At 39.8% G+C, this 13,709-nt stretch overlaps 1 protein-coding gene across 2 annotated transcripts in view; it reads left to right on the plus strand.

Annotated features, from left to right (window-relative positions):
• The window catches only part of PTHLH (parathyroid hormone like hormone), a 154,430-nt gene extending 142,658 nt beyond the window's left edge, over positions 1 to 11,772 (plus strand). The window contains exons 1-4 of one of the 2 annotated variants that reach the window (XM_073315361.1): positions 135 to 214; positions 689 to 811; positions 6,635 to 7,057; positions 11,485 to 11,772. In XM_073315361.1, the coding sequence (XP_073171462.1) occupies positions 711 to 811; positions 6,635 to 7,057; positions 11,485 to 11,494 (534 nt within the window). In that variant the 5' untranslated portion in view covers positions 135 to 214; positions 689 to 710 and the 3' untranslated portion in view covers positions 11,495 to 11,772. Of the gene's footprint in view, positions 1 to 134; positions 215 to 688; positions 812 to 6,634; positions 7,058 to 11,484 lie in introns of those variants that run through there. The other variant, XM_073315351.1, reaches the window with a different exon arrangement.
• The last annotated feature ends 1,937 nt before the right edge of the window (positions 11,773 to 13,709 follow it).

Raw genomic sequence — 13,709 nt, forward strand, 5'->3', positions numbered from 1 at the left:
CGTGTGAACATTCCAAGCCCCAGCTCTGCTCCAACCTGCACAGCCAAGCATGCTTTCCAGCCCCTAAGCCTTCCCTGCTGCTTCTGCTCCTATTAGACCTCTCGGGCTTTCCGGATAGTCGACACACGCTTTGCCTGAGTTCAGGTTCCTTTCCTCAGTGTGGACCCAAACGTCCCGGAAGCGGCAAGACCTGAACCTGGCTTTAGAAGAAGAGGTATAATGGCTGGATGTATATACAAGTCTGTCTGTCTCTCGCTCTCCCCATCTGTACAGAGAAGAAAATACTCTTGGTTTGGGGGGGGGGAATAAGCTGAGGAACTTTTTCCCCCCTTGCTGAAAAGAGGGTTTGCCCTGTAACACAAACCCCTAAGATAGCAGCTTGCCAGATTAATTAAAGATCTCTATGGGAGACATGTAAACACACTCCTTCGCCCGATCCATATACAAACCAGTTCATTTTTATTAGTATTTAAGAGAGGAATTGCCTGTGATTATTTTTGGAGAGAGGGCGAGAGAGCGCGCTCACAAAGTTGGGAGCAGCTGATCTCTAAGAAGTGAGAGCTGCCGAGAGTCAAGAAAGTTTGTTTTTCTTTTGCAACTTCGGAGGAGGTTGTGTAGTCCGCCGCAGCTGCTATTTTAGAAAGAAGCCGGAGTATGTACCACTGGACTCATTTTCCTTTCGTTGCAGGTTCCAAGACCGAGGGGATACCATGTTCACGAAACTGTTCCAGCATTGGAGTTTCGCAGTCTTCCTGCTGAGTTATTCTGTCCCCTGTTATGGGAGATCAGTGGAAGGGACAAGCCGCAGACTGTAAGTTTCTTTCTGACTCTGATCACTGGGGGTGGGGGGGTGAGAAATCTAAGCAGAAACCTCTGTTACCTGCCGGAGTTCTTCACCGGAGCGGCTTCAGAAGTACCTGCACCAGGTAGCTTTGGTTAAGCAATAGAGAAAGAACAGTTTATATGCCCACCCACTTTAATGAATCACAAGGGATTGACAGCACTTTTCAATTCTCCCTGACTGTATAAGACAATCAGGTAAGAATGTGTGCTTTAACCTGAGGAGCCGAAGTGTATATAAGACAGCAAAACATAGGGTGGTTGGATGTAGATCGACATCTATTCACACACCATGACAGACAAATGAGAGAGGTTTGGAACCATACCGTAGCGAATAAGTGTAGATTATATACTGGAATGACAATATGCCTGTACATATGCCTGTACATCCAGTACAGGTATTGGTAGCTCACTAAAAAGATATGGAAGATAGCTGCGGAAGATAGTACAATTTAAATATCGAAATATTTCCTTTGGACTTGTGCCACTTTGCAATAATTTCATCAGTTGGAGTCAAATAACTGACTTGGAGACAGAAGCATTTTGTAGCTAGATGATAACCTGATTTCAGATATTTTGCTCAGGAAATGACCCTCTTATTCCTCCAGTAATCATGAACATAGATATCACTGTATTGTAAGCTAAGTCCAGAAAAGAAACCACAGAAGTGATCTAGATCAATAGCCTACACATGTAGCTATGTTACTTACTCTCTGTAGACATTTAGGCGACTGATCGGTACCAGATATTTTAGGGAGGGAACACTTCAAGCTGTACACTGGCTTAAAAGGCAGCTGACAAGACTTGACGTTTCTATCCCCTTCAGAAGCAAGAGTCAGACTGGAGAGAAAGAGAGAGAATTAGAAAACCCTGTCAAGAATGTTTAGAGGAAAGCATCACATACTGTACATTTAATCAACTTCAGAAGAGTTTCCTTATAACTGCTCATGTATGTATTTCAGGACAAGTGTTCCATATATCATTTCCTCTATTATCATTTGAAAAGCAAATAAATCCCCCTAAGTGAAATGACTTGAGACTTGTCTGAACTTTGGCACCAAAACCTCCTAGGGCAAATTGCATTCATTGTACTGATGATAAAGCTACAGTGTATTTCTCCCTATTAACATTTGCTAGTTCGCACTGCTGCAAACTACCCTGGAACTATTTTTTGTTTTGAAACCATCTTATTCTCTTCAGCTGTGCAGAGAATCCATGTGTGGATTCATGTACATAAAAAATAAAGCACAACTAAATACTCTATTTCCTTGGCTAAGAATCTTTGAACTGGAACTGAGCCAACTTTTGCTTAAATTAAGATTTGATAAGACATACCTGTTATCTTTTTAAGTCCAGTACTTATATATGTCAAGCTTAAATACATCCCCTCCTGTTTTCCTCCACCCTCCAAATCATGGGATGACAAAATAGGTGCTAAATTGTCAAAAAGCTTTTCTTGATTCCCTTTTTGTATAGCATGTAAAACGCACTGAAGAAACCATTTAGCTGTCAGTCAGTGGCATTCATGTAGTTTTGTTTGTGGGTACAGCACAAACACTAACACCACATGCAAACATACACCCTGTTTTAATATCACCACAAACCATTCCTAGAGCTAATGGTTAATAACTCGCCTCAAGTATAGACGTAGTTTTCCAGGGAAGGCTTAAATCAGTAGTAGATTAAATTAGACACATTATTATAGCCAAACAGAACTAAATCATAGGCCCCATTCTGCAGTCCTTATGCAGGCAAACCTCCCATTGAAACCAATGGGAAGTTTTCCTGAGTACAGATTGCAGGGCCCATTAAATGTTTTAGCTGTTAAAGAAGTTTCTGGAAAACAAGCAATGACTCAAAGAGAAATTAGATATTTTTATCAGCATGCCTAGACATTGCATCACCACATCTCCAAGTTTGTTTCAAATATTTTTCCTTTAGCATAAACTGTGCACCCACTTGTGAGACGGGCTGAGCACCCTCAACTCCCAGTGGAGTTAACGAGAGCGGAAGGCACTCAGCCCTTTGCAGGATACCTCCCTAAGGGCTAGATCCAGAGCCAATTGAAATCTTTCCACTGATTTAGATGAGCTTTGGATCAGGCCGCAAATGAACAAAGTATGACAATGATTCAATAATTAATTATTTAATTTAAAAAAATTGAGACAGAAAGTTAACTTTTTGCTACTGACACAAGTTTAAAAGAAGTGAACAAAACTTTCTAAGAAGAATGAACTGGGGGGAGGGGGCCGGGAATAGTCACCCAAAAGTAACATTTTAGAAATCAGAATGTTCACAAGTCCTGGCTTCCTAGTATTTCAGCCTAAGTACTTTTTTCCATAATGAGACATAAGACTAGTTAGCTACACGTGTATATAGAACATTCTTGTATACAATAATTTGTCTGGGCACTTTGGGCAAACAGAAACCATGGTCTACATCTTTCTCTCAGAAGTGCTTACCCACATGTTAGCTTAACATTTACTGCATTTGGTTTGGGGTCAGACTGTTTTCCTTTCAGTGAGAAGCATATTTCATAGAAGGATGGAAGGGACCTCTAGTGGGTCATCCTAACCCTAACATCCTAATATTTCCTAACTGTTGTTTGCTAATACTACAGCATTTTTCTTGTAAATATTATTATTTGTCATATATAACTAATCCCAGTAACTGAATACACATATTGAAGAGTCCACCACTTTCCTTACTGTGAATGAGGAGGAGAGGGGAGGGGAAAGATGGGGACTTTTCATCACATTGCTGATACCTGTGTTATGGGACACTTCTCATACATGAACCTTCTTCAGCAAGTTGTTTTCCTTGGGTTTACAAACAAAGGAGTTACTTGAGTGGCTAGCTTGGGGTTAGTAATGGGGGGAGGAGATTTATATTTACCACATATTTTTCACTTTGTATATTGTGAAACATAAATTTCCCAAAGGAAACTGGGAGACAAAATGTAATCTTCAAGTCTGGCTGGGTAATAAAAGTCATGTGAAATATAACTCTATGTAATATTATACAGTCACGTGGAACAGCAGAATGTTGTTTGGGGCCAGGTTTGCATGCTAAATATCAGACAGACATTTAAACTGAAACCTGCCCCTTCCGGGCACTGCATCCATTCTCACGTCAATTCATGGATTGTAATGGAAATCTACACTAATATAAGAAGTGGGTCTTGTAATGATGTTTGATTGTATTGTGTGTACTCTAGGTTTAGACTATCTATGTAAAATGAAATTGCTTTTCAATCAAGAGTCCTTAATAACAAGATTTTAAGATGCAAGATTTTGTAACAGTGAGTAAATTGACTAAATATACAGTAGAGGATTAAGGCAGCTTTGTGTTCTCTGTAATAAAAGCAATTATCCCTGGTAGTTTATAAGAGACAGTAGGAAAGCTTTTCACATGAGGCATACTATTTTAAACTCAGTAAAGCACTAAGATTTTGTATGTTTTTTATAAACTAGGAGAGTGGAATGATAACTACATTTCCCATGAAAGCATCCTGGGAAAATATAGTTCTTTAGTTAGGAAAGTAATGTGAGTCACAGTGGACAGATTGAGAAACATGACAGAAGTTTGCCACAGTCAGATGAGTGCAAGGTGCTGGTTTTAACATTTGACATTTGCAAGTCAGGTTGAGCTAAGCAAGGAGGTAGTTAATAGCCAACCTTTGCTGGTTATTGCTATGAAGTAAGGTGTACAAGACAGAGCATCAGAGTGACTGTGTGATATAGGCCATTAGAGGGATTGGAGTAGCATCACAGGAAGAGTTTGGCAGAATGGATGATTACATATCTTTTCGGATAGGCCAGATCCTGAGCCAGTGTAAATGATTGCAGCTCCATAGAAGTGAATTAAGCTGTGCCCCTTTACACCAGCTCAGTATCAGGCCATGTTATTTTTGCTTAGAGGTGTTCAATAGAAGAGCATGATGCACAAAAATCACAAATTCCCTGACATTCACCTGCCTACAGGTTTCTTGAAACTCAGAGAACATTTAGCAAAAGATTTACTCAACTCTTTTGAGCAAATCTACGCGCAGTGTTGAGCAAATATACCCAATATATAGCTTTGCAGCAAAATCATGATCAATTCATAGTGTTATTGTGGAGCTAGGGACAAGTTGGAATTTTGATCTGAATTTCACTTTGAGACTTGGGATCATTTGAACCAAAAACTCCGTGTGTGCAGATCTATATGGATAAAAAGCAAAGGAGATGCTCTCATAAACTTATGCTACATGAAGCTGCTAACTTCCAAAGAGCTCTAGCATTGACTACGTTGGAAGTCCACAACATATGGCAGCCAGCTCAGAAGGGACTGAGGGTAACAAATTACAGACCTCGCTCAAGCATTTGGTGTATAGTTATACCACACCACATTTTGAAACTCCACAGTATAGTAGGATAGTTGGGGTGAATAGTCTCTCAGACAGTTATCGGTCTTCTCCCTGCTCATCCATATTCAGAAACTGCATTAGCTACAGACAAAATTACTGTGCAACAGGCAAGGCAATTAATTCATTTTCTTTGGTTAGCATCAGTCCAATCACGGGTAGGCACCCTGATACAATAAAAGAGGATGCATAGCCTGTCTCAGCACACTGAGATAAAGCAAGCTCGAAGGACTATAGGTTTTAGCAGTCGTGGGAACATAACTATAATTCCACCTCATATGCTTTCATGGTTCACAGTGCAGGTGTGCATCCACCCTGCATTAAGGAAAAAATGTGTATTTTCTCATGGTTATTCATTGGCCAGACAGATCTTGGACCATCCTTTCTCAAAGGTTTCTGATGACCATACCTTGTTAGCCAAGTATGAACCATTGGCAAGGCTTCCAGTTAAATCATCTTCCAACTCCTCAAAAACAGATACAGTTTAAGAGTTCCAATGAACCAAAATGTCAGAGTTGCAATGAGCAATAAAAAGGACAAATATAGGAACTTTGGAAGAATGTCAAGGAAGAATCATAAGGAACAGAGATGCAGAGAAAAGGGTGAGGGGAACCACAGAAATGGACTGGCACAGTGCACAAGAGAAAATAGAGAACACCAGAAATTCAGGTCAAAATTTTCAAACTCGGGTTCCTAAATCCACTTAAATCCAGATTTAATATTGGCTGAAGTCAATGGGAGCTGCTAGGTGCTCACAATTTCTGAATGTCAAGCTGCTTGTTTCGGTGTCTAAATATGGTTGTAGGTTGCTCACATTTTAGGCACTCAAGTTTGAAAATTTTGGCATAAAAAAAATACTAGCAGTTACACTAATTGAAACTTAAAAGTAAGGTGCATATTTTTTTTAAAGTATATGATGGGGCAGAAGAAAGTTACTAAAATGATGTTGCATAGAAAGAGGTTCAGGTTTCCCTGCAGGTGTTTAATATTCCCTTTCTTATGTGACTGCAGTGCTCCATTATCTGGTTCCCTTCTTTCCCTAACTTTGGCAACTGCCTTTCTTGTCTTAGTGCCTAGATAGAATGCCTTGTACCATTAAGAAATGCTTTCCCAGAACAGAGCATTGACTAATCCACCCACAAGTCCAGTGGTGTGTGATGGGTCCACAGAGAATTATTACTGGCTTAGGTTCTTTCCCTCTCTGCAGGGAACAGCTATTCTGACAAGAAATTGCTCCACCACTGAGTTTGCAGGGTACACTAAGAGCTGGAAAGTTGGTTCACTGCTCACTGTAGCGACAGCTGCCAGAGGAGAGATGAGTTTTGCCAAGTTTTGGCTGATAATGAAATTATAAAATATCTTTTTCTCCCTGCTCTCTTTTTCTTTTAGCAAAAGAGCTGTATCAGAGCATCAGCTACTGCATGACAAAGGGAAGTCTATCCAAGATCTACGAAGGAGGATCTTCCTTCAAAATCTCATTGAAGGTGTTAACACAGCAGAGATCCGGACTACTTCAGAAGTTTCTCCAAACCCTAAGCCTCCGACTAACACAAAGAACTACCCTGTCCGATGTGGCAGTGAAGATGAGGGTAAATACCTAACTCAGGAGACAAACAAAGCTCAGACATACAAAGAGCAGCCCCTGAAGACATCGGGAAAGAAGAAGAAACCAAAGCCTGGAAAACGCAAGGAACAAGAAAAGAAAAAGAGGCGAACCCGCTCAGCATGGCCAAATTCTAGAGAATCTGAGAATGGAAATGAAGGGGTCCCCCTCTTGGACATCTCTGGTACTACACATGATCACAATTTAAGGTAATCATGCTTTATCCTTATCAAGGAGACACACCATTTATTTTGTTTATTTATTGGAATTGTTAGATTTTACCTCTGCCTCACACAAATCTGGAATTTTATTATTATAATAATAATAATAAAAATTTTTAGGACATTTCAAAATGTTGTGCAACCACAAAGCACTTTACAAAGGTAAGTGTTATTCCCATTTTACAGCTGGGGAAACGGAGGTACAGAAGTTAAGCAACTTGCCCATGACCCACACAGTGATTCACCAGCAGGGTAGGGACTAGAACTCGGGTCTCATGACTCCCAATACCCTGCTCTAGACTCTGGACAACTCTGTCAGGAATAATTATGGTAAATTACTTATCACAGAGATTTGTGAAACTGAGGTTACAGAAAGTGTTATTTACGCCAAAGAAATGACCCTCACATCTATTACAATTTCCTGCGCTGCTTTTACTTTGGTATCCGTGTTTCAGATCTTTGTCTCACATTTGGTCCTCAGCAGACTGAAGCTTTGAACTCTGCTTAAAGCTCTGCATCTATAAAATGGAGAGGTTTTCTTTTTTTCCCCTTGATCCTTGGCAGCTTTCCTACCCTTACTTTACAGTTTTTCATTTTACTGTTTAACCTTAGGGGAGAACACGGAAAGTTTCTCTTTTAGTAATATCTGCAAACAGTGCAGACCAGCCTTTTGCCATAAAATTTTCCCTGCCATTAGGACTTTTTAATTCAGCTCCATCTTTCTGCCAGCTTGTGAAACAATTACGTTGCTGCTGAAAAATGTTGAGCATTACCCTTGGAGAGAGATGTGTTTTCCTCATGTATGACAATGAAGGTTTTTAAGGGCAATGGTGAGTTGGAGTCTCTCTACTAAGTGTCCTGAGCCGCTAGCCCGCTTGCACACATCTCATGTCTGGATTTGAGCTTGAACAGCTTTGTGTACAGAAGGCAAACAGAAACATTCAATTCCAAAAAGAATTTAAAAAGAAAACACATAACACTCTTCTCCCTTCACCTCTTCCCCTTCACTTTTGGCTCAATGGACACAAAAGTGCAATTTGCTTCACAGTAAATTATTTGAAGAGAGATGCCATGAACCATGGGTTTTATTAAAATGCTGCACCTTAATTCAATCTTTATGGGACCAGTCCTGATAGGTGCCTCATGTCCTCAACTGCCAATCGAGGTCAGGGGAGTTCCTGGCATTCAGCACCAAGCCTTATCTAGGCCAGAGTAAGAAATTTGGGATTGGGCCTTAGACTTAATGACAAGTCAGTAGTTAACAGAACTTTAATAAGAAGAAGTGGTGTAACTGGCGCTGCTTTTGATTGTTACTGAGAGTATGGCTACGCTGCAGATAAGAGGTGTGATTCCCAGGGAGGGCAGACAGACTTGCACTAGCTCTGTTTGAGCTAGCGTGCTAAAAATAGCAGTAGCAGCCGCTAAGGCTAGCTGCTGGAGACAAAGCCTGCCGAAACCCCTATCCAAGCTTGGATAGCTAGTCTGAGTCTCTGCCAGTGCTGCCAAGTCCACAGTACTATTTTTAGCATACTAGCTCAAGCTGAGCTAGCCTGAGTCTACCTGCCCATACTGGGAATCGCCCCTTCCTGCTGCAGTACAGAAATACCTTTAAAGGCCTGTTCCAGGGCATATGTAATCAGATGTTTGATACATACAGAAGTTGCAATAAATGTTATAGAGCTAGGATATCTGAAAAACAAAGCCTACCTTCAAATGTGCACTTATACAGAAACTAAAGTAATGGGGCTAAAACTCCCAAAGCATTTGATTGTTGGATTTTATTTTAATACTACTCTTATCTCTGATGGGATCTGTAAATGAAATACAAAAGACTATTCTATAGATTTGATCGGTTTAAGTTTTAAATTCCGAATGTCCTCATATGCCTAAAGGAAGCTCAACTTTACAGTACATTACAGTTTTGGCCTTAGCCTCTTGGCATTATTACCCTTCTTGCAATGTTAGTCCAGTAGGGGAATAGAGTCTTGAAGGGATTGTATACTTGCAATACTTAATTATAAAAGCTAACTTTTTTTTAAAAAAAAGAAAGTTATAAAACAGGAGTTTGCAATTCCTCCCTTACAAAGCCCACAGCAGTTCTGGTTTCTGAGAATCGAGTACATGCTCTTTATCTGTAATTATCCAAGTGAGCTGGCAGATGCGATCATTTCTACACCTTAAATCAAAACAGCTGTCAACTTGAAATCTGAAACCTTTTGTTTAATTATTTTTAATTCAGGAAATGACATAATTCATCATCATTTTTACTTAATAACACAAGTCATTCTTTACAAACATATGCAAGCCCTGTGTCTGAATTGGCATCTCAAATCCAACCCCTGCCTCTCCCTACAGATTTTAGATAGGAGTGCCAGAGCCTCCAGGGCACCAGAGTCACTTTGCACTGCAGTGACGACATAACACATCTGTAAACTCAGTTTAGCTGGCTCAGGGACAATCACCCCTGTATATGTGTAATCCTCCAGTTGCACAGAGCTGATTCGAGGGCTCATATACCACAACTCTCCCTGCTGGTGGGGACAGAAGGCATGACTGCAGTTTGGCTGAACTCGCGAATTCTCCCTAGCAGTCCTGACCCCACAATTTTGAGTCCAAGTCCAAACAAAAACTGAAAGAGACCTGCTTTCTAGTTCCGGTAGGAACGTGGCCCAATATGAGAAAGGTCTTGCAAAATTAGTTGATTTTGCAATATTTATGACATTTGAGCTTAGAAACCACAGAGAGCAGTTATAAGATTTTGGTACCATGAAACCCAAACCTAAATCGTGGTTCACCTTGAACTCTAAATTCAAGGCTAAAAGCTAAATCCAGAACCAAAGCATAATCCATTTTAAAAGTACACATCTATAGTAGGTTTCAGAGTAGCAGCCATGTTAGCCTGTATCCGCAAAAAGAAAAGGAGTACTTGTGGCACCTTAGAGACTAACCAATTTATTTGAACTATATTCCCATTCCAATTAAATTAAATTATTGGTACTTAATTTCCTAAGAAACCTTTCAAAAGTGTAACCTCCCTAAAATTAGGTATAGTCTTGCTTTCATTAAGCACATAAAACCCCCTTAAATTGTCAAGAATTTCCTCTTTTTTTGTGTGTCTCACACCCACACAAGTCTGCCATGTGAAACTCTACCCACAACTTTGGCAATCAGTCTGACAACACAGCCAATCAAATTCCATCCTATAGTTGTTTCCTAGGGAACCAACATACAATTACAGAAATGGACTGCACACAGTGAGAGAGGAAAAACCCAGAAGTTTCACTGTCAGAAAAATATCAATATTGGAAAATACAAAACAAAATATAAATAAGATACAGAATGGGTGGCAGGGGATACTGCTTATAGCCTCTTGAATTCACGGTGGACGGGGAGCATTACAGAATTAAAACCAGTCTGTCAGTGGCACCTATTAAGTTCAGAAGAGCAATTCCCAACCTTAAGGCTTGATCCTGCAAGGTGCTGAAGGCCTCCAATTCCCACTGAATTTGGTACAAGCTGAAGGTGCTCAGAGACTCACAGGAAATGCTCAATATTTTCAGGGGGCAGGCCTTTAGACTCCTCCTGGACTCACAAAGATGCAATTTCAGTTTTCCCAAAGCTTTAATTCAACAACCATTTAATTAATTTGTGCTGTGAATGGAGCTAGTGTCTCTTCAGAATCAGGACCTGAACACATTGTTCTACAGTAAAATTCATGTTCTATAAATACATACTTCACAATTAAATAATTCCTTATCCAATGGTTGCTTATAGTCCACCATCAGCGGTAAAGACAGACCAAATGACAACAGTAGAACGTATCTGACAACAGTAAACATGGTATCACAAAGGCAGCACAGGAAACATAGCTCAAGCAATATAATGGGCACATTAGCTACTAGATGGGCTTGATTGTTCTTTTCAGCCTTGCCCTTAATGCTCATTTTTCCAGCTGGTTTTATATGGGTTTTTTAAATCTGTTCTCTGAACTGAGCTTTATGGCCCCAATTCAGCAAGCTACTTAAAACTATGCCTAACTTTCAGCTCATAAGTAGCCTTGAGTGGTATTTATGCATGTGCTTAAGTACCTTGCTGAATCAGGGCCTAAATGAAGCAGAACCCTCTTCCTACTTCTGTGAGTAGAGGGCTGCAGATGATACAGACTCAGCTGTGTGAAAGCAGTGTGCCATCCCTTGCATCGCTATTTTCATTGCATTAAAAGAACTGTAGAGACTTAAAAGAAGACTCCTAATAGCTCAGTGTTATTAATCAGCTCTTCCTAGAGGGGCTATTTAATAGCAAGGCACACCCTATATTACTTGTGGAACTGTTACATTAATCTTGTGTCCATTTATTTTCAGGGAAATTTAATTTTTTTCCCCTTTTGTGTCCCCCACCCCCCTCTTTCTTTGCAGGAGGCGTTGAATTTTCAGTTGAGATCTTTGGAAAACGTATTGCAGTATTCTGTAATAGTGAACATATGGAAAGTATTAGAAATATTTATTATCTGTAAATATTGTAAATGCATCGAAATAAAACCTCCTCCTCCCCATTGCTCTCTGAAACTGCACATTTGGCTATTGTGAATTTTTTTTTCCTTTTTTCTTTTTTTTTTTTTTTTTTGCTAAGGCTAAGCCAATTATTATTGTCACATTTACCATAATTTATTTTGTTGAATGGTGTATTTATTTTGTGAAAGTATCTTGGTGCTGCTGACTTTCTATACATATATATATATTGTAACATAATGCACTTTAGATATACATATCAAGTACATTAATAACTGACATCATAATAAAGTGTTCCTCTTTTGTGGTTGATTTTAAATGGATGCCTATGAACAACTGTTCAACTGATTTTCCTCTGTGCATGTAAAATAGCAATATTTTAAAATTTGTAAAGAATGTTTAATAAAATATAATCTTATGAAATCATGACTCAGAAGGAGAAATGTATCCTTTAGGAATTTCAGGAGAAGGAACACTGTGTGATTTTTTTCTTTACTACATTTGAAAATGGTCTTACATTTAATATGTTTACATTGGTTCAAGCTCCAACATTTTCACATTAGCTTTTAGTTAAAAATCACTTAGAACATATTTTGTTCCAGTGCTCTGTTTCAAATCAGCTAAGTGGCTGAACAACCTGAGGACACAGAATAAAGCCAGTGGTGTTTAAGAAGTGACGTGCCAACGTCAGCTCCCATTGATTTTACTAGCAGATCAGATTACTCAGCATATAGCAGGAGATATCCAGCACCTTGCAGGGTTGGGCCAATCTAGATTAGCAGCCCAATGACTGATCCATCTACACTACAAAGAGAGAGATTCCTGTGGTGGATGTGGGGATTAAGGACAAAGAACCAAAGAGAGAGGGCAACAGCAAGCTGATGGCTATTATTGCAAGTTCTTTGCTCTACAAAAGTTTGTGTCAGACTCATTAGCCCAAGTTTCAGAGTAGCAGCCGTGTTAGTCTGTATTCGCAAAAAGAAAAGGAGGACTTGTGGCACCTTAGAGACTAACCCACTTATTTGAGCATAAGCTTTTGTGAGCATCCGATGAAGAGAGCTGTAGCTCACGAAAGCTCATGCTCAAATAAATGGGTTAGTCTCTAAGGTGCCACAAGTCCTCCTTTTCATTAGCCCAATAGTCTTTGAGCTACCATGACGATTTCTGTGTATATTTACCAGTGTGGAGTGGAACCAGGGAGGCTGGGAAGGGGATAAATTAGAACAGCGGGCTGCTCCTTGTACAGGAAAAAATGAGATCCATGATTAAATGTTGTTAGAGTTATAAATTGTTGTTGTTTCACTAACCTCCAAGAGCTTGCCATTCCCTGACAGCGTGTAGCAGTTAGTTTGCTATAGTTGCTCTTTTGGAATAGTCTCAAGATGTTCTGCAGTGAAATCTGGGATGCCCTACAGCTGAAAAAAAATGATTTTCAAAGTGAAAAACAGGGATTTGCGTCCCGAGGATACTGCCTGTGCTTCCGTTCGTGGTAAAGTAACCACATAAAGGGACCAAGGAATGTTAGTTGTCTAATAGAGAGGGGGCTTACAAGGTCAAATAGAATTTATTGGGTTACTTCAAATTGTTTACTTAAGGAGAGGGTGGGGGGTCGTTTCCCTGTATTACAGCTCCTATATGACTGCTATAGCCAAGGTTGGCAAACAGTTCCAATCAAACCACCATGTCCACTTGCTCATAGGTGTCAAAAACATTCAAAACTGGGGGGGCTGAATGTCTCTGTGTTTGATCTCCATCCAAAATGGCTGTTTGAGCATAAACATAACACACACATAGCAACAGGTATGTTTATATTAAAAATGATAATAATTAAAAAAAAGACACCCTACCAAAACAGGACACTCCACTGCATAGGCTCCTCCAGCTGGAGAGAGGATGAGAGAACAAATAACGTGACAGATGTGCAACATGGCTTGATGTGCTCTTGGAAGATGCTCAGATACTACAGTGACGAGTGTGATATAAAAATTATATTGAATAGAACAGAGAATAGAGTAAACTATTTTTCTAGTTCTGTGAGACTGCAAACCAAGGAAACCACCCAGCTCCTCAAAAGACACCTCCCATTTCTCCTATTCTGAAAAAAAAATCTTGTGTTATTTTTACACATATGC

Source organism: Lepidochelys kempii, chromosome 1 (genome assembly GCF_965140265.1).
Source record: "Lepidochelys kempii isolate rLepKem1 chromosome 1, rLepKem1.hap2, whole genome shotgun sequence".
Lineage (NCBI taxonomy): Eukaryota > Metazoa > Chordata > Testudines > Cheloniidae > Lepidochelys > Lepidochelys kempii.